At 36.2% G+C, this 20,465-nt stretch overlaps 1 protein-coding gene across 1 annotated transcript in view; it reads right to left on the bottom strand.

Annotated features, from left to right (window-relative positions):
• CWC22 (CWC22 spliceosome associated protein homolog) overlaps positions 1 to 19,444 on the bottom strand; it is a 59,975-nt gene extending 40,531 nt beyond the window's left edge. Inside the window, exons 1-4 of the mRNA XM_036879454.2 lie at positions 19,290 to 19,444; positions 7,240 to 7,377; positions 3,200 to 3,267; positions 1,748 to 1,858 (exon numbers count right to left, since the gene is read on the bottom strand). Coding sequence (XP_036735349.2) covers positions 1,748 to 1,858; positions 3,200 to 3,267; positions 7,240 to 7,266 — 206 coding nt within the window. The 5' untranslated portion in view covers positions 7,267 to 7,377; positions 19,290 to 19,444. The remainder of the gene's footprint in view (positions 1 to 1,747; positions 1,859 to 3,199; positions 3,268 to 7,239; positions 7,378 to 19,289) is intronic.
• Positions 19,445 to 20,465: the final 1,021 nt, after the last annotated feature.

The following is a 20,465-nucleotide window of genomic DNA, read 5'->3' as shown; positions in this document are numbered from 1 at the left end:
ACTTAAATTAGGTCTTCAATACTTGACAGGATTTACAGTGGGGGAGGAGGATGAAGAGGGCAAGGGAGGGTGGCATTCTGTAACTAGGAGAAGACAGAGTAACTACTGAAAAACTGAGCAAGCAAGGGTATTCAGGCCAGAATGAAAAAATGAGCAAGGGTGTTCTGGCTATTTCCTGGCCAGAATCAGGCCAGGAAATAATTATCATGTATAACAGTAATTGGAAAGATGAGTTTTGAGTCAGGCTATGAAACCTTAAAAGCAACAGGCAAAATTTAAGTTTCTTTTACTGGAAGTGATGGGAAATCATTCATAGCTTCTGAGTAGAATAGTGACATGAAAGTAGTGTTTCAAGAAGATAAATTGGCTTGTGAGGTACATGACAAATTGTATAAAGAGAAAACAGTTTATCTCTAAAAATGGAAATTCAGGAATAAGAATGTTGTAAAAAATTGTAATATTTGAAGTAGTTTCTTGATACCTGGTATTTTTATTAGAAATCTCAGACTATCAGAAATTTCTAGTTATTTGAGACAATGTGAAAAAAAATCAACCATTTTCTAGCCCCAGTAACTTCCTTACCAATGTAGGTGGATATTGGCTAACATCTTTAAAACAGTCAGGGTACTATTTTCTGAAACTATCAAGAACTAACAAGAAAGAGTGAATCCTTACTTTTTGCTATCTTTTTGCAGAGAAGAGTTTGTCCACTTAGCTGGTGTGAACTATACCACCTTGGAAGTACAGATCATTCTGTTCATGCTTTGTGCAACCATTAGTTATATGAATACAATAATAAAACAAGTTTCGTATTACTGCATTACCAGGAAATCATTGTATAGATTTTAGCTAAATCTAGAGGTATCAGTATTTGAGAGGGTGTACAGAATGCCTAGCTCCCCAGCTATGGTGATAGTAGTTGCTCTATTAAGGCATCATTAAAGTGACAGCAGATGAGCCCAGTTTTGGAAGTAAATTTAAGCTGACATTTTAGGATTGGGTATATATTAGACAGTAAGTAGTGAAAAGAAAATTTTGGCTGCAGATATCAAATAATGTGCTTAGCTCCAAATTGTGGAGGAATTTGATCAAAATTCTAGAGGGGGGATAGTCTTGGTAGTCATGGAATAAATAATATGAAAAACATCAAAAAGGACATAGAACTTAGTGAATAATAAAACACAGTAGACAAGTTTTTGAAACTGGATGACTCATAGGCTAGGTAGTAAAGTGCTCCAAGACTCAAGTAAAAATACTTTATAATTAAATAAAAACTAAAGATTGATAACTTCATTCCTAAAGTCTGTCTGCCTTTATGCTATAAAGTCAATTGAGATCACTCTATGTGATATAATACAAACAACTTTCTTTTATTCAGTAATTCAGTAAAAAATCTCAAAAACTTACATAAGCAACTCCTCATACAGTACAGTACTGCATAATAAATAAGAGCTTGGGCTCCTAGGTCAGACAGTTCTGATCTTGCCACTGAAACACTTCTAAAACACTAACAAATGACTTAATTTCTCTAAGCCTCAGTTTTGTCATCTACAAAACAGAAATAACAGTATCTTTTTCACATATTTACTACAATAAGGGGTTAATTCACATGAAATCCTTATTATAAAGCCTGGCACCTAAGATGAGCCATTTAATGCTAGCTACTATTATTATTGTTTTTATGATAAAGAATGAACAAAACGTAAACAAGTATAAAGTTTCTACAGTTTAAACTTCCAATACCAACCGTGACTCCATGCTATCATCATAAGAACGTCCTCTTCTTGAATGCTCATAGTCTGACTTGCTATAATCAAAGTGATCTCTATCCCGAGGGGATCTTTCTTGTTCTGCATATCTAACACATCAAATAAGAAACTGAAGTTATAACTTGAAAACAGCTTTGTTCTAAGTACTTAGGAAAGCCACATATCAGTAATGCTAAAGCACTTCTATGACTGAACAATGTCTTATCAAACTATTTTTAACCAACAGCTTATTCTGTGGACACCTATACGTTTAGCCATAATTATAAAAGCTTGCAGCCTATATACAACAAAACAAATCCTGGAATTCACTTAACCAAAACTTGTCATCCAGATCCACACTGTCCTTAGTAAAAGATATACATCTGGGTATCATATATAATTAGCATGAAAAAGGCTGTCCTACAAATGACTCCTTTTGCTTATTTTAACAAAAACATTGAACAAATGAGACAAGTGTCATCAGCTGGCCTCCATAAAGAGCAGTTTAACTCTCATCAAAGACTATATTCATCAGCTGTTAGTCTTGGTTGGCATTATTGGATAGCAGTGAGAACGGATTACTATTAGCAAACAAGGACGGACAGTATAAGACCTACTATTTGAACTGTAAAAGTCAATAAAATCAGAGAACCTTGAAAAGTTAAATACATACACAAATAACAAGTATATAACATAATCCATACTTTACATATCCATTTACAATGAATTTATATACAAACACATATAGATGTGTGTCTGTGTATATGTTTGTTTTTAAAGAGAGTAAGTGGTTGATAAAAGTTATTAAGTAGTTGCAAACTATGGCAATTAACTTGTCCCTGGAGCAAATGTCTATACATTGCAGATTGGAGTAAGAAGAAAGTAAATAAGGAATAAGGAACAGAAAGAGATTAGATAACTGAAAGTTTAGAAGGTGCTCCCCCTTAAGTTCCTTTTAAAGGTCATGGCTTACCAAGTGAAATAACTAAAGTTCTACCATGAATGCATGATAAACATTAATGGTAATATTTCTGAATCTTTGATCTTACATAACTATGGTAAGCTATATATAAAATACTTTGAAAACTATAGAGAGCTGTGTAAATATAAAGGAAAGAGGACAGAACAATAAAAGAAGCCCTTCAAAATAATGTGATCTCTTTCATTCAGGTTTCCATCTTATAAACTTTCATTCTGTTTGGTAGTTCAGATAATAAAATTATTCCTTAGCAAAAAATTAAATAAAAGTTAAATAAAATATAGAATTATTTACTACAAAACTAGAATAACCAGTCAAGGGTGATTTGTCTGCAAACCCGCTTAAGTAATATTGTTTATAAAACCATCAAAAAGAAGTGGTTCACCCTAAAATTAGGAAACTAAGAACGAAGTAATTTTTAAAACTCATTACAGCAATTTTTAATTGCCTTTGGAACACATAAACTGTTTACCTGTCTTCTGGTGAGGAAGTCCTCTGATAGGAATTATAGTTTTCCCTTCTGTCTTGACCAGAAGAATGCTTTCAAAGGGGAAAAAAGAGGGGAAGAGACATTTGAAAAATTATGTTAAAAATACATAGACAATAAAATATGTATCTGGAATAATTGAAAGTGCTTTGGAAATTATCTCAAAACATATTTTTTTAAATCATACTTCACATTACTAAACAGTATCAAAGATGAAAGGCCATCTAAGATAAATGTCTGTAGCAGGCACCTGTTTGCACTATGGACCAAATACTTTTTTAAACCAAAATAGTTCAAGGTAGAAGAAAATAATACTCAAATTTTCTATGCCACTTAATTGATATTTTACTCCTATGTAATAAATGCCACTTAATTGATATTTTACTCCTATGTAATAAGTTACAAATCTATAGAACAATATTTTTATATAAGCTTTCTCCTGGTGAAAGTCTTAATGTACTTATGAAAATTCATTTTTGTTTTCAGCAAACATTATTTTAGTGTCTGACCATGTATGGCACTATATTGGGCTCCAAAGATTTGAAAAACATGACTTGTAAGATATAACTCCTATACCAAATCCCTTTGAAAAATAAAAGACATACAAGTAAGTAACTTCAATGTAACATAAGATTAAAGACATGTCACTTGAGACAGAGATATGAACCATTCACTTTAAGAACATATCCTAATTTAAAAATTCAAATATACTTAAGAAACCAAAATATTTATCTCTTTAAATAAATTTTTTATACCACTGTCACCATTCACATTGAAAAGCTTTTTAAAAAAATACTAAAACAATTTCAAGTAGCTTAACTGTAAGGAAGAAAAAACAGTATGTTTTTTAAAGTGCTTTACTCTTGGAATCTAAGAAAAAATAATTAAGCTGTTCAGCCTACTTACATGCTTGCCCCCTTAATGGGCGGCAATTTAAAAACTGAAAATTACACTGCACAGAAATATAAATAAACTTCAAATTCTTATTTTATGGCTATCTAACAGAAGTTTGAGTCTAATGCTATCACAAGTTAATCGACAAACATTCTCATTAAACACTGAATTTTTAAAATAGTATACACAAATTGGACTAATCTATGCAGGTGAATAAGCATATGATCAAATTTTTGCAGCCACAGTTTGGCTGCTGTTTTACACTGAACACAACCATCTTAAAATCCTGTTCCTAATGTGTATAAGAAAGTTTAAAAAACTATTTCACTTAGAAACACAATGAAGTAGAATTGTTCAATATATATGAGATAGGTTTCCACAATACCTGACTTCTGGATCCCAAGCCAAATACAGAGCACAAGATTCATTCAACTCACGGTGACATCAAACATTAACTTGCTGATCATTTACTACAAGACAGAGCCCTTATGTGTAGGCATTCTAGAGTGTTTGGAAGATAGGAAAACTCTCAAGATGATGATCTTGTAAGACTTCCACCATTCAACATTAACAGACCATATACTCTTGAGAGAGAGAACAAAAAGAGGAGCGGGAGGAGAGTGAAGGAGAGAAGAGGAAGGAAAAGAGAGAGAGAGCAACAAAACGGCACTACTTTTTCTTTTACATGGCACGGCAATTACTTTGACTACATTAGGGAGAAGGCCTCAGTTCTGTGCTAATGATTTTTAACACATCTCTGCAACATCTGTTGTGAGCAAGAGGGAGAAACTAAAAATACTGAAGTTGTGAATCAGGATGTCGTAAATATGATCAACTTAACAAATGACTGGCACACATAGTACTGAGGAGTGACAGTGGCTAAAGGGGGGACATGAACTGGGCTTTGGCAGATGAATAGGATTTCACTAAGTTAAAAACTATTTTGAAGTGTGATCCAAATTTCCCTATTTTCTTCATCTTAGAATTTAGATTATAAGGCAAAGCTGGTAGGTGAAAATAACATATTGTCAAAATTAGCTTAAAAAATTCTCTGGAGTGTTAAGTAAAGCCAACACGGTACACCTGCAGTCACCCGTAGTCTCTAACAGAGCACAGAGGGCAGTGCCCCGGCGGGGTGGGGGGGAGCCTAGAGGATCTGCGCACCCATTAGGCTCAGTGAACAAGTCCTCAAGAACAAGGAGAGAAGGGTTGCGAGAGGTAGGGAGCTGCTCCTAGTTAGTTAAGGAAGCTACAGAAAACCCAGGGATCCTCAACTGATGCCTCCTGAACCTAACAGATGAGTCCTCAGAACCTCAGGGGAAGATCTGAGCTTCACCTGAAGTAAGAATGGGGCCAACCCAGCTAGTGGACCTGCCTGTGGGAAACAGGATGGAAAGGCAAGCCAACTAAATGGAGAACTGGCTGGGAGGGCCAAGCCACTAAGTGTGAAGGGCATGCTGACCCAAGAGACACCCACTCCTAGGCTGGGGCAATGTCGCAAAGGACCCATCAGGACCACAAGACATTAAGGTGGAGAAGTGCGGTCTAAGAGGAGCAGGAAGAGGACTCTGAGAAAGACTAAACACTTCTCCCTCTGTGTACAAGGTATCCGTCTAAATCTGCTCTTGTGTATCAAGGCTCAGTTGAGTAAGTTCTACACTAGGTTTCCTTCTTTCTTTATGCCCCCAGATCCTAACAGTCTGTTGCCTATTAAGACCACAATTAACAAACTATTTAAGTGTCTGAGAACAAGGAGTACAAGTCCCAAAGAGGCAGATTTCAGAATAACACACAAGGTGTCTGCTGACAGATGGCGCTAGCTTTGGAGACAGTGAGCCCCCTGCCACAGGACATATGCAAGCACAGGCTAGATGTTTCCCTAGCAGGAAGGCTGCAGAGTGTCTTTTTTATACTTGACAGAATTTAGAAGGGATGGCAGCAGAGCTTACCAAGGTCTGTAAGTCTATCGTTCAGTTTATCTGAGGCATGACAGTGGGTAAAGGGGACTTGAACTGGCCTTTGGTAGATGAATAGATGAAGATGAATATTAAGTCTATCAATTCAGTTTATGAAGCACTTACCATGCACCAGGCTTTGTATCTGCTGGTTCCTACTGCTCAGGAGGTCAGTCTACTGGTTCTTTCTATAGTAGGGAGTTTAAGGGTACAGAACTGGTGAAGGATAAGAAGAGGTCCCTAGATTTATAATTAAATAAAAATACACCTTCCCCTTTACTGACTCTCAAACCTAGGACATGAGGTTTCTGCTTGTAGATCCATGCAGTTGAAAAGAAAGGAAGTAGAATGGTTTGCTCTGCTAAGTCCACTCACAGGCAGAGGAAGAGTTTTGAAAGCAGATGGAGTTACTGGTTTCTGTTACTGCTCTCACCTCATCTACTACTCTCTGTTTCTTATAACTTGTTCCAGCCACACGAGACTCTGCCTTTGCACTTGCCATTCCCTCTACCTCTACCTGGCACTCCCTCAGACATCTGCACGGTTAACTTTATATCCTCCAAGGCTCTGCTCAAATGGCTATCTTTTCAGTGGCCCAAAGTGCTCAGAACAGTCACTGGGACTGTAAGATTCATCAAATATCTGTTGAATAAATAAATGTGTAATGTCTAAATAAAGGACAACACAGAATAGCTTGTTTATGCATATGAAATATGCAATGCAAAGCTCATTTGTGGACAGAAATGGAGGAACTATGACCAAGTGAAAAAGGAGATACCTGTCTTTATTTTATGGTCATTCAGGAAAGCATGCTCTTTAAGAATGGTGGAATGTCCTGCCCTGCTGTTTATTTTTACTTCACACATGCTCATTCACATGCACTTTCTTGATCTGTGCTGGCACTGATGTGTGGGTGTGTGTACAAGTACATTCAAGTCTCTGCTCAAATAGCTACCTTTTCAATGGGCCCACCCTCTCTATTAAAACATGCAACTTCCCACACACACATACACACCCTACTGCCCTCTTGCACGTTACTGTTCCCATCTGACCAAGTATCTACACTTAAAATTGTATAAGTTAGATGTATGTATGATGTCACTCTACTGTTTGGATTTTTGTTGACAGGATAGGTACCAGACTATAAGTTTCTGTTCCTAAGTTTCAAACACTTACTTTTATCTGTGCCACACTACTTTTCATTTTTTGTTGCCACTTGATTTGATAAATCAGACTCCTTAAGCTGGTCCAAATAACAAGGACTGAATGGCATGAATTCCTTGACACTTTACTTTTCCTGTCTGCAAACGTCACCTAAAAAATATACCAAAGAAAGCTTTGTTATCACTGATAAAATGTATGTGAAATAACATTATTTTTTCCACACAATGAATGTTTGACCATCTTATTTTTCTATGTGGTAGGCAGAGGCATAATCAATAATTAAATAAAGAAATTTTAAGTCCTTAAGTAGTTCCACAAACAAAGTATAAAGAAAACATATTACTAGAAAAAGACTCAACAAGACAGCAAAGAGTAAAAAAGGCTTATTAAGCACCATGACGTATTTTATTCTAATGATTGAGAAGAACAAAATTTAATTTAATAACTGATGTTGGATAACTGTTCAAACTGACCTATTCTATATTGTAAAATAGTATTATGGTATATAAGAACAAGTGAACAGAGGGAAAAAAATCATCTAAGAGATACTCAATATAAACTAAGTACAAAATATCCTATGTCTCCATATAAACTAAGAATAAAATATCTGATGTTCTTACACTAAAGAACACTCAGAAATAAATATTTTTCTCATGGAAATACAAGGTGCTAAACTAAAACAATCAAGTCTTACTGTGATCTACCAGAGGCACAAGTCTTCATATATATGCACAATGAAAAACCAGGTATTTCTCAGAAAAAAAACCTAGTCACCAACATTAAATGCTAAAATAAAATGCCTTTCAATATCCATCTGTTAAGTTAATTGCAGGAATTTTTGAAAAATGGTGAATAGTTATGTTTACATAGAAATGTCATTAAAGTATTTTATTGGAATTACATACCTAAATGGTTGATGGTTTACGATACATTGTTATGGTAATGAATCACAAAAATAAATAAAATAAAATTAAAATAAATAATAAAATAAATATATAAATAAAATAATTATAAGAGGTAGATAATATAGAAAGACCTGTGCTCAGTACCAAACTAAGAAAAAATTTTAATTTGAGTAGCCAGAAAGGATTTTACAATTTATGTAGTCCAATTTCTTCTTTTTAAACATAAGAATACTGATTGTCAGATAAATCATTTCAGTGTCCTAAGCTCTAATACCAGTTAGTGGTGGACCTATAACTAGAAGCCTAGCCTAAGGACACCCAAAATTCCTTCCAGACCACATACACAAATAATCTTGATGCTATACAGTGATGCAGAGCTGCTGTTGTTGAATGCAGATGGGGATGTACACAAATCATTAAGTCAGGAAACATTTCAGTTCCAGTAGTTATCATAGTATCAAGATTATTAAATGCAATTACATGTAAATAGAGTTTAAGATAAAGGCCATGATTACTAAAGTAATACTACCTACTAAAGAATGATGACAAACACAAATTTAAACACTGAAATGGAATTTCTACAGGGAGAAAATTTTCACTTGTAATACAAAAAAAGTTCTTGTGTTACACAGCCTCGGTCGACCGCAGTAATTAACGTAGTATTACCTACTGCAACATTATCAAACATGCAAATTTAAACACTGAATTGGAGTCATCCAGATGACAAATATTTATACAATGCTTTTATTATCCTAAAAATGAATACACAACATGAAAAATTGAGAGAAGGAAAGAAAGACCTATTTTAACAGAGAAGTTCAGCTTTTCTAGGTAAACTAGATATAAATTTGATGATAAAGGTTTCAATGATTATGTACTTAAGTAAAAAAGTTCATTTAAAAAGAGTGAAATAACTTGTATAAATTATTTTTTGCCTATAGGTTTAAATATGCTTATTAATTAGTGAGATCTGAAATATACTTTATGGAAAAATTTAAAGCCTAGAGAACTGTCAATGTCCTTACTATCTATAATCTTTTCTTACTCCTAAGATAATCAGTATCTCAGTCCTTACAAAATTGATACTGTATTAAACCTCAGTAGAGGATTCCATGCTCCTCTCTTCTAATACTATTATATAAATGATCATTCACTTATGTCCACAAGAGTTTCTGCTTCTTCCTTACATTAACCCATGGACCCCTTCTATAAACTAAAATCAGGAATTGGATGTCCAGAAGGAATGTCAAAAGAATATGAGTAAAAGACTTTACCTAGTACTGTTTACTATTTATAGGGAATAAGTTGATGGTAAGTGGTAATAAATAATTTAACATATATAGCAAGAAAACCTGGCACTAGAGATACTATTATCATCACAAACTTGGAACATGATCATGACCCACTGAACAATACCATACATATGGATTGATAACATCTCCAGAAGAGAATGGTCTATTCTTCGGTTGGGGCTGACTGAACAGAAGGGGTACTGATAAAATGAAAAAATGGCCCTGACGCAGCTATGGATGGGACTTAACAACTGAAGAAAACCCATACTGTGTAATACGGATTCCACTAACTTGCAAAATAGAACTATAATGCAATTTAAGCCACAATGAACTTATTTATGGATTTGTTCAGACCCATCTATTCCAAAGTAAGATCGCAAAATAATGCCTGAATGGACTTGTGTGTTCTAAAGATGATCATCTACTGTTCCAACAATCTTCTAGTTTATAAATTCTGCCCTAACCCTGCCAAGACCATCCAATGACTACCTCTAGTCCCACCAACTTTATTAAGTACCCTTCCTTAACACCTCTTTTTGAGACACTCCATGATTCCCTATAGTACACTGTCTCCCTTGCTGCAGCAAATTAATATACTTAATTTTTACTACTAATTAGGTATGTTACTGGTGTTTTTTTTCATTGGCGAACTTTTGCATACAAATGCCCCAGTTTCTCTAATAAGTCAATGGCACATGGGACAAAAGGACAAAAAAGAAAAGAGTGGGACAGCTGTTAAAGAAAAAAAAGACATTTAACAGACCAAATCAATGAAATGTGTGGACCCTCGTTAGATCCTGAGTTGAACAATTTGCTCTACTCTAAAATGAAACAGATGAATATAGTAAAACCCATGTCACTAATCTGAATTCTAACTTAATTAAGCACTAACTTAATTAACTAAAGAACTGTACTCAGCCTTCCTTCTAAAATGGAGGTGAACTGAAGTTGTTACCTCTTCATAGGGGACAAAATAACAGAACACTTTGTAATCCAGTAAGACTGTGAACTTGCTGACAATTACTCTAGTCACATGATGGTAGAAGAATGAAAACAGTGAGATTTGGAGTCTCACAATTACTTAAATCCTTTTGACACATTTTCTATCTAAAAGAACTTATCTTAGTATGTGCCTGAAATAAGATGCATTTTGAAATCACCTCTTAACCTAAATACTATGCCCAAGTTAGTAATGAAGGAGAGCTAACACCAGTAATATACAAACTTCTAAAAAGTATTTTCTTCTCCTAATATAACATGTATTCCATTGACAGAAAAGTCATTTAAAAATAATGTGGTGATGAGTGTTCCAAAGCTGGTCTGCAGTGGTGAATGTAAGTCAACCACTACTGTTCAAAACTGGGCAGTGGGAAGACTGTCACTGCTCACAGGAGCTCTGCGACAAACTTACCATCTGTACTAATAGATTCTACAGAACATCACAATGATGTAATGATGTTCCTGAGATAGCCAGAGAGTAGCTAATTAACTACATACACTTCCTGTTTTAGAAGTCAGATATGTACAGTTTAGAGTAAGATACAGTAACAATAACAAATAATGATAAATTATTGCAACCACAAAGATACAATACTAGGCACTTCATTTATATATTCTAATTCAATCCTCTTAACTACCTTGCTCTGGTAATTTTTTAGCCTTATTTTCCAATAGGAGAACTGAGGTAGAGAGTTGAAGTAATGTTTCCAAGTAAATCATAGCCTAGTATATGGCAGAGCTAAAATTCAAAAAAGCTTATTTGATGCCAAAATCATCTGATACTGCATTCCAATGAAAATTCCACTACTAATAGATTGACACCAAATTGGTAAAACATGAAATGTAAACAGATAGTCTCAACATGCATAGTGATAATTTTAAGGAGTCCTTTATTTAATTAGTATACCTAATTCACTGTGACCAGGTTCAACATGAACAAATAAAACAGTTAAGTCTGTCATACGAGATTTAGCACTTTCCTTGGCTCTTTCTCCTGCACCTTAAAACCTGGTTTCTTTTCTTAAGTTATTCACACACCCACACACAGCAACTTTCTATGTATTTTATTTCAAATTACCTTGCTTACTTACATTTAATAAGTTTTCTTTTTGATCAGTGTCACCTTTCCCCTTTCTACCCTTCAACCATCATCACCAAATAATATTCTAGCAATTAAGTACCATCTGTTGTATCTCCATGTCCCAAAATTAAGTGTGAAATTGACAATATTATAAAGTAGATTGCTACTGCAGTTATAATAAAAAATGTTATAATAAATCATCCAGATTTATACAGAATATGCCTGTAGGGAAATTCTGAGAGTTCAACATGTGCATACTTAATATTTAGACTAATTAGAAATTCCTGCAACAAGAGCAATTTATCTAGAGTTTATAACTTTTGCTGTTTTTCTCAGTATCACTGTGGATTTTATGATGAATTATTAAATTCCTCTCTCCTGTCATAAGTAAGCAACTCAGCAAAACCACACCTGCTCTTCTGAGCAAGGAACTCATTTCATAATAAGGGAATGTAGTTTAAAAATGATTTTTCCATCAGTTTCAGTAAGCATCAGAAAGCCAAATATTTAATAACATTTGTAAGAAACACTTTAGTCAGTTAACTAGAAACTATGAAATTGTAAACTCTGTAATTATCTAAAAAAAATCCAAAAAATGAGAAAACATTCAACTTATAGTGGAAATGCACTGCTTTCTCAATTATTTCAGTTGAACATTTCTACCAATATCCCTGAAAAATACTACCATAAAATTGTTAAAAGGAAGTTAACAAAATGGATTCCCTTTTGTTTATTTTTCTGTATTCTACATTCTAGTAACAGCTCACTTGGCAAACTTCAAACATTATAAGAGTCAAAAGAGAAACAAAAACACTAACAACCTTAGCTGTCTAATGGGGAAAAAGGTTTAATAGTATTCAACAGTTTCAAGCAGTATTCAAAATAAAAACTAGTTTAAATCTGTTGTAAATGCAAAAATGTAATGGGAAGAGTCAGTAATGGGATCCTCAGGAAAATCCCCATGATATGCCACATAAGGAAAAAGGTAATTTGATTTCAGCAAAGGTTCACAATTTCAAGAAAATAAAAGAAAAACATTCCTATCCCTTTCAGAAAAAGTCACCAGGCGCAGGGTGACAATCCCTTACCTGCAATTCTGAAATCTCAAAAGCTGTGAAAATACAAATATTTTTCTTAAACTTAGGGCAAATTAATTTGGTAGTAAAACATGTCAATCATTATCTTGAGACTTAACATGACTCTTTATTTGATGAACTGCAGAAATATTAATGTTTGATAAGAGGATATTGCCTTGGACCCCAAAGTCGAGGTACTTAATAAATATATATGCACAGTGTTCTTAATTTAAAATCAAAAGACATTGATGTCAAAACAGTTCTGGCTCCAAAAATTATAGATTAAGGAGTTGCAGACCAGTATTCCCTGGTGTTTGTTTCCAAGTCATTCTGCACACTAGGTATGGGTTTTGACTCAACCATTTAAAAGGCTGAAAATTCTCATGTTCAAATATAAGGGTGGAAGCTGTGCATATAGTTAGTACCTGGATTTTGTTTGAGGTTTTGTAAGTGATGTGGAATAAACACAATACAAAAACCTTTGACTGCTCTGACTCGTGTAGGGGAGACAATGCCAATTTGGGGACATCTTAAGACAGTGTGTCTCAGACAAGTAAAAAAAAACCAAAATCTTAAAATTCTTATCATTTTAATGAACTCAGTAATACCAATATCTGTACTAAAAATCACTCATTATAAACCAGGAGGATGTATTATCCCCTATTCATTTCCTACATCATGAAGACAGTCTATAGTCATCTGTATTTAAGTAACAAAAAAAATTAAAGAGTAAGTGGTATTGTCATTTGGATATGTTACTTAAAAATTTTTAATTCTTCTGTTAGTACTTAAGATCCTCTACTGTGCTCCCCTTTTCACCAAAATGTACTTTTTTGAGAGCAGGAATTTGTCAGTTTTTATTTGTTTCAAAATTTCTATGAGCTATCTCTTGATGTATAGTATTGATTGCCAATTGAGTTAGCTTTAAAGAAAAATTCTATTTGTTGAACTTCTACAATGATTCGTTTAAATAGAAATTATGACATTTATGGGGCAAATTCCCCTTATCCTCTCCCCTCTCTGGTTCCATTCTTTCTCTTTCCCTACACAGCCATGTTTTCTTTTTGACAGATGAGTCTACATTTCTTAACCTCGAATTATGAGCCTCCCAGCAACCTCTCTTACCCACAATTTGATTTTCTACCTCTACTACTCCACAATACCTACCATGGTTACACAATGACCTCCTTGTTGCTAAATCCAGGGGCTACTTCCTTCTTTCATCTGACATTTCCCTAGCACTTGGTGCTGCTAAACCCACCCCCTCTTCTTGAAGTTCTTGCTTCTCAACATACAGGGCTATCATGGCCATCTGGTTTTCCTCTTGACTCTCTCCCCATCCACCCCTCTAATAAGTACTATCCTGCAGAACTTAATCTTTGTTCAGATTTTTGTTTGCTTTGTTCATTGCTATTAGCCCAACATAGAAGGCTCTCAATATACATTTGCTAAATTAGTAAATTAATAGTCCTTATCTTTTTTATCTTAATATTCTCTCTGGCAGACCATCTTCATCCCTACACTGTCAACTAACAATTATAGGAATGACTTTTACTCCAACCCAGCCTTCTCTACAGAGTTCCAACTCCTTATGTCCCAACCGCTATGGGAAACTTCCACATGGATGTCCCAAAGGCTCTCTGAACTAGGGAAGTCCAAATTGGAATTCATCATTTCCTCCTCTCCTCCAATCAGCTCTTCCTCTAAGACAAAGCTTATAAGTCAAGCCACGTGACAATCTCCTTTTCCTTACTCCTAGTCAGTCATCAAATCCTAACAATTCTACCTTCTCCATTAATAGGAGATAGAATCAAGCCTACTCATTCTCTGTGCTGTCATATACAGAAGGTAGGGGGTAGGGGGCTCCACTTCAGGAAAATCCCCTATTGAAACTATCTCAGGTTCATTTCAGAAGGCAAAATTGTTTTTGACCTAACAAGCTTTCTCACAAGGACTTTTTATCCCTAGGCTACAAGAACTTTTTCAACTTGCCTCTAAAAATATAAATTACATATGTATATGTATACTACTAACTGGTAGAGTTTCATTGCATTTCACTCAGACAGGGCAAAAAGTGTCACTTAAATAAATGCAAAGCTGCCTATAAGGAAGCCAGGCCTTAAATTAAAAGCACATTCCACTAAGATATACTCAATACTCTTCCACTCTACTTTCCAAATTTCCAAGTTTTAAAATGGAAATTTTCTCAATACCTACTTTATCAACAATGTTTCTGTATATTATTCTTTAATAGAAAAGAAATCTTCAGTAGCAGCTACTGAATAAAAACAAATCATCAGGAACATCTCTGAAGCTACAATATTCTAAATCAATTGTATTTACATCCTCCTAAAGCCCCCTCATCTTGCCTTAAGTTTCCCTATACAACCCTTGGTTCATGGCTCAACTGGGAATAGGATTTAACTTTCCTCATTAACCCTTGCATCTCATTCACTGGTTCTGGTGACCAAGCTAAATTTATAACCCTTTAATAATAACAAATAAGAAATAAAACCTTAAATTTCAAATCTATCCCATAACTGCTCACCATTTTGCTTTGTGGTGACAAAAGAGTTCTAGTACTTCTCAGTCACCCAACTCAATGCTTCCTTTTTCATTTTGTGTTAAAGTTTGTATTTTTGCAGAACAGTCTTCTTAGTGAGGTCATAAAAATTGAAAAGATTTGTTCAAATAAGCAAACAATTAAAAAAAAGATGTGGCTGGAGCCATAACTGATACTTATTTTAAGAAGTTGTTCAGAAAAGTATTTACAGAGAAAATGAGGAAGTGTAATAAGAGAAAGAGCAGTATGGTCATGGATCTTTTTCTACTTTTTTACTTTACACTCTATTCTCTAGAAACAAATTAAGGGTAGAGAATTAAAGGCAGTGTCTGTGTATAGTGAGGTGATATATACATTAAACTGTACACAGGACATTATGGTCTGAGAGATTAAAGCTCCTTTCCTCAGGCAGAGAAGAAAAGTCTATGTGTTACAGCAAAGTTATAAACACAATACTACTGGAAAAAGAGGAAGTGCAAACAGGTGCATCTGGGGCATAAACAAGTGGGTCTAAAAGCTGAATCTGGAAGGACAAACTGGAAATGGGAAAAAGATCATTCAGGCAGTAAGATCAGCCTGTGTAAAGACTCAGAGCTGTAAAAGAATTTAGGAAATTCCAAGTTGTTTGGCTAGAGTATAAGATATAGACAGAAGATTCAACAAAAATGAGATAGAACATGAGAGATTCATGAAGATAACGCATGAAAGACCTTGTATGAGAACACTGGATCCTTGAAGTTCTTGGTCACTGCTATAGGACAGTGCCTGCCACTTAACAGATTTCAATTCTAAAATTAGATATAAAAGGGATATGTGGACTTTTTTGATGAATATTCCTATTTTTTCAAACATAAAACTCCCTACAATATTTTGACAAGTTCTTTGCCAAGGAATACCATGCAGCTTTGTCCCACCTATTAACCCCTACTTCTAGGAATTGCCAAGCAGTTTCTCATGAACTGTATCAAGACAGCATTATCAGGCACCAGCCCCAATCTGTCTTAACCCCATGTTAACGTGGGCTTATCAGCAACTCGAATATCTCCCTATCAAGATTAAAAAATACCAATTCCTTTGAGAGCATCATAACAGGAAATCTGACCCTGAACATACAGTTACTTCAACTTACAAAAACAAGTCTAATAAATAGGTATGCCACATATCTTCAAACATTCATACCACTTTGTGCCCCCTCTCCAAAATCTGTTCTTTAGCCGACCTAATTAAGCATATGGGCTGGATACGTTCTGCCAGCTCTCACAGCACAGTTTTGAAAGCTGGCTGGCTGATTAAAGAGCCAATTTAGCAAACCATGTTCTCCGTTTTAGGGAAACCACATCACAGAGAGATTTATGAAGCAGCCCCTAGATATACAGCGCTATATTCCACTACAGAGGCTCTAGTTACCAGGTTTGGATTAAAGCTATTCTGATAAATTAATTCAAGGAGGGACACACAGGGTAACTTTTCAGGTGAAAGTGCTGAACTCTGTCTAGCTTGTTCAATGTGTGTTAGACTCAAAGTCAAGTTAAATATGAATCTCCACTGGGTCTCTTCTTCCCATTAGCTAAACTATTCTAAAATCATGGAGCACATATGCCCCCGGCCAAGGCAGCCCATACAATCTTTTTGATATCTAGGACTTACTAGCTTAGTTAAAAATAGCAACGGCCTGCTTATTCTACTGCTTCCTTGCCTGATGTATTATTTTTTAAGAAAATGCTTTGAAAATTTGTACTGTATTGCAGCATTGAAATGTCTCTTCCAATGTCCACTTGGGAAGTAGATATACCTAGATATAATACTGAGGCTACATGTTTAATAAGTCTGGAAGTGTGCTGAAACTAATTTACCAGAGGCCTTTTTGTTCCATCACCTTCCCCTACTAGAATTCTCAGACTTAAACAGAAAAGCAAAGAAATGCAGCAAGGAAGCCCTCAAAAGTCATCAGTGGGATCAGCTGTATTACCGAAAACCACTTCTTTCTTAAAGTAGCTCCAGGCATGACTTGTGCCAGATTAGGAAAAGACCAGGTAGGACAAAATTCAGTCTAAATACAAGTGGGCAAGAGAAAATAATGTTCAAGTTAAGTCATAGGCATTATAAATACACCATGTGTCATCATGTACACTCTTAAGTTGTCTCAAGTACAAGAAGTGACCATCGGTCACTTGGCAATGTACAACTACCAGGGAGGAGAGTTAATTTCTAATGATTCAGCAGCACAGAAAACTGACAGAGCTAAAAAGGGTGGTTCGGCAAAGTGAGTTAAGTCTAGAAAGTGTCGATTTCAGAAGTGGCTGGAGTTCTCCTATTCAAAGCCTATGTGGCAGTGGTAACAGGGAAACACTGGCTGGCCAGAGATCAAGGAAGGCAAGGAAGGCAGCAAACCTGTTTCTGGGGGGTGAACCACAGCAGATCCCTAGAAGTACTAGAACAGTGGCTTCCACACTGACTGGCCTGAGAGTCATGTGGATTGCTTGGTAAAAAAAGTGATGGTCCCCCATTCCCTAGTTTCTGATTCAAAAGGACCAGAGTGAATCCCAATATTTTACATGGCTAACAAGTTTCCTGGTTATACTGAAGCTGCTGATTCAGAGGCCCATTTATTCAGAAGCAGTGGGCCAGGCTATTTGATCAAGGTTCTTGGCCTCACAGCTACAGCCAAATGAGGTGTGAAAGGCACCATGAAAGCGGCCTGGGCACTTAAAAGGTGGAGAAGCCCACATTCAGAACCAAAGAACAAGAACTGAAGCACAGAGAAAGTTCATCGACAATCTCATAGTAGTAAAAATAAAATTATAGCTAACAGTGTTTACGAGGCACTGTGCACAGCACCTTTTAGTCTTTTTCTTCATCCTCAAAACAATCCACTGAAGTAGGTATTATTATCATTATTCACATTTTGCAAATGAGGAAGGTGAGACTAGAGATGTTAGGCAGATCTAGTAATCTGAACCTAGACTGGAATCTTTGGATTAGTAGTCCATCACCCAGCAGCAACACGAATAGGTCTATAGATGCTGCCTGTAGCAATGCTTCTTGAGATCAAAATCATACCTTTAATGACAATTCTAAATCTTCTTTTCCATAGTAGGATGATAATTGAGGTTAACTCTCGATACAACTAATCCTAAAACAAGTTACGTTTAAACACAGATGAGGGGGTAGGTTAACTGGTCTTTTGAAGCCCAAGTTTGCTTATTAACCTGCTATCGCTAGTCTGCGGACACCTAAAAATGCAAAGGGAACTCTTGCAGCCGTAATTCATTCACCTAGAATAGTCCTTCCCCCAATTTTTTCCTTCTTCATTTATATAAATTGTTTTAAGGATTAAGTGAAAATAGGTAAAACGGTTATTGCAGTTACACTCAATGAAACTAACGATTATATTACCACTACATGCAAGTGCATTGTACAAGCCAGAGTTCCTTAGAAAGGTGACCGGAGATCCAAGTTTGGGAGTTACCACCGTATTAGAGGTAGATGAATTTACGAAGGAATAAAGGATGTCAAAAGAAGTGCACAGACCACGGAGGAACGACCAGTCCCCCAAACTAAACAGTAGGGATCATTATTTACGAGACAAATGAATGAAAAAGAAACGATTTAGTGAAATTTTAAAGACGCAGTCAGATATTATGCTGGTGCCAGGCTGAAGAGCGGAACTTCCACTTATTATTTTAATTACATAGAGTTAATCCCAATCACAATGCCTGGGTCCAGGGCACTAAGAAAGAAAGAAGCCTTGGGAAGCCCGAAGGACTCGAAAGGCTCTAAGTGATTCGCGCCCGAAAATACAGCATACTGAAGGAGCGACGACCAGCTAGATTTCAGCACCAAAGGCACTGCGGGAAGCCAGCGTCAGGATCCTTCCTAGGAAAGAGGTTCGTCCGCGCAGGCGAGGAGGGAGTTCACAGGCACCCCTTCCCCACCCGCCGACTCCTCCGCCCGACCGGCTCTTCCCCAACAGCGCGGGCGAGTGCGCGGCGGAAGGACAGCCACGCGCACACCGGCACCGCCCGCCGTAGCACCAGCGGCTCCGCACCCCCTCTTCGGTCCCTTACTCGTCCCACCGTGTCAGGCAACCCGCCACCCCCACTCTGGTTCGCAGCCTGTGGCGAGTCTGCGGAATTGGGTAATTACCTGGAGCTCCACCGTGCCGCCATTACACCGGATACACGTAACTTCCCCTTCCCGGGCCCAGCAGTGGGAAGAAGGCGGAACGTGAAATACAGAAAAATCTGACGCTAAATTGACTTTAATATGTTATCCCATTAATTAATTTTAAATAGCGTATCATAATATGAGATTCAGAGCCATCGATTCGGCCACACTTATCCCTTCCCAAGACCGCGACAAAAGAGAAATTCACTTGAACTACAAAGTCCAGCATCCACCGCCTGAGAGAGCGAATGTGACGCTAAAGATGGGCGTTCTTTTTAAGTTGAGAAGGCCGCAATGTAGGATGGGAATTGTAGTTTTGGTTAAGCTCTGGAGCTAAGTCGTGGTGGTGGCTTGCCGGAAACATGGGAGTGAGAAGGTTTTAACATAGTTCATTTTAAAACTCTTTTTCTACAGTTGGGGAAAACTGGACTTTCGTAATCACTTCTCTGTCAAATGCTTATGAAGAACACCCTTTTCAAACTTTTACAATAGATCAAGAAGCTGTATAAGCAAAAATGTTACTAAATACTAAATACCGACTAAGTTGCAAGATTTCAAGCATAAGTGTACGGGAGAATAGTGGACCGTAAACGTAGTGAAAAATGAGGAGAAACTAACTGTAGAGAAAGCTGAGGCCTCTATTTTACGCCAAGCTTCTAGCTGGCAAGACATTGTGAGGAAGAATTGCCTGACAGACTTGTAAACAGCAGTCTGTACAGAGATCAGAGGTAATCAAAGTGTTTCTTAACTTTTACTTTTCAGTAGTAACAAAACCCAGAAGTTCAAGTACTTGTTACTATTTTGGGAACTATCTTTTCCTAAAACAAATGTATCTTTATGTTTTCCATTTAGTATAAACCAGGCGTAGTTTCTCCAAACACTTCTCAATTTGAAGTTTAGGTTGCTTGTGCTACCAACCCCAGTCAGGTAAGTGTAATGATTGTAGATAAATACACTGGAGCTGGACTACTTATGTTTACATCTTAAATTTATTAATATACTCATGGATGATTGGCATTGGGCAGTTTAATTCACAGTATGTGCTCATTTCCGATCTAGTAGGTAAAAATTATAATAGTACCTGTGCCATAGAATAGTTTTAAGAATTAAATTAGTTGAATGCTGATGCACTTGAGATAATTCCTATCATACATC

The sequence above is a fragment of the Manis pentadactyla genome, chromosome 6, assembly GCF_030020395.1.
Source record: "Manis pentadactyla isolate mManPen7 chromosome 6, mManPen7.hap1, whole genome shotgun sequence".
NCBI lineage: Eukaryota > Metazoa > Chordata > Mammalia > Pholidota > Manidae > Manis > Manis pentadactyla.
The sequence above is the reverse complement of the archived record's forward strand: the minus strand, read 5'-3'. Positions and strand labels throughout refer to the sequence as shown.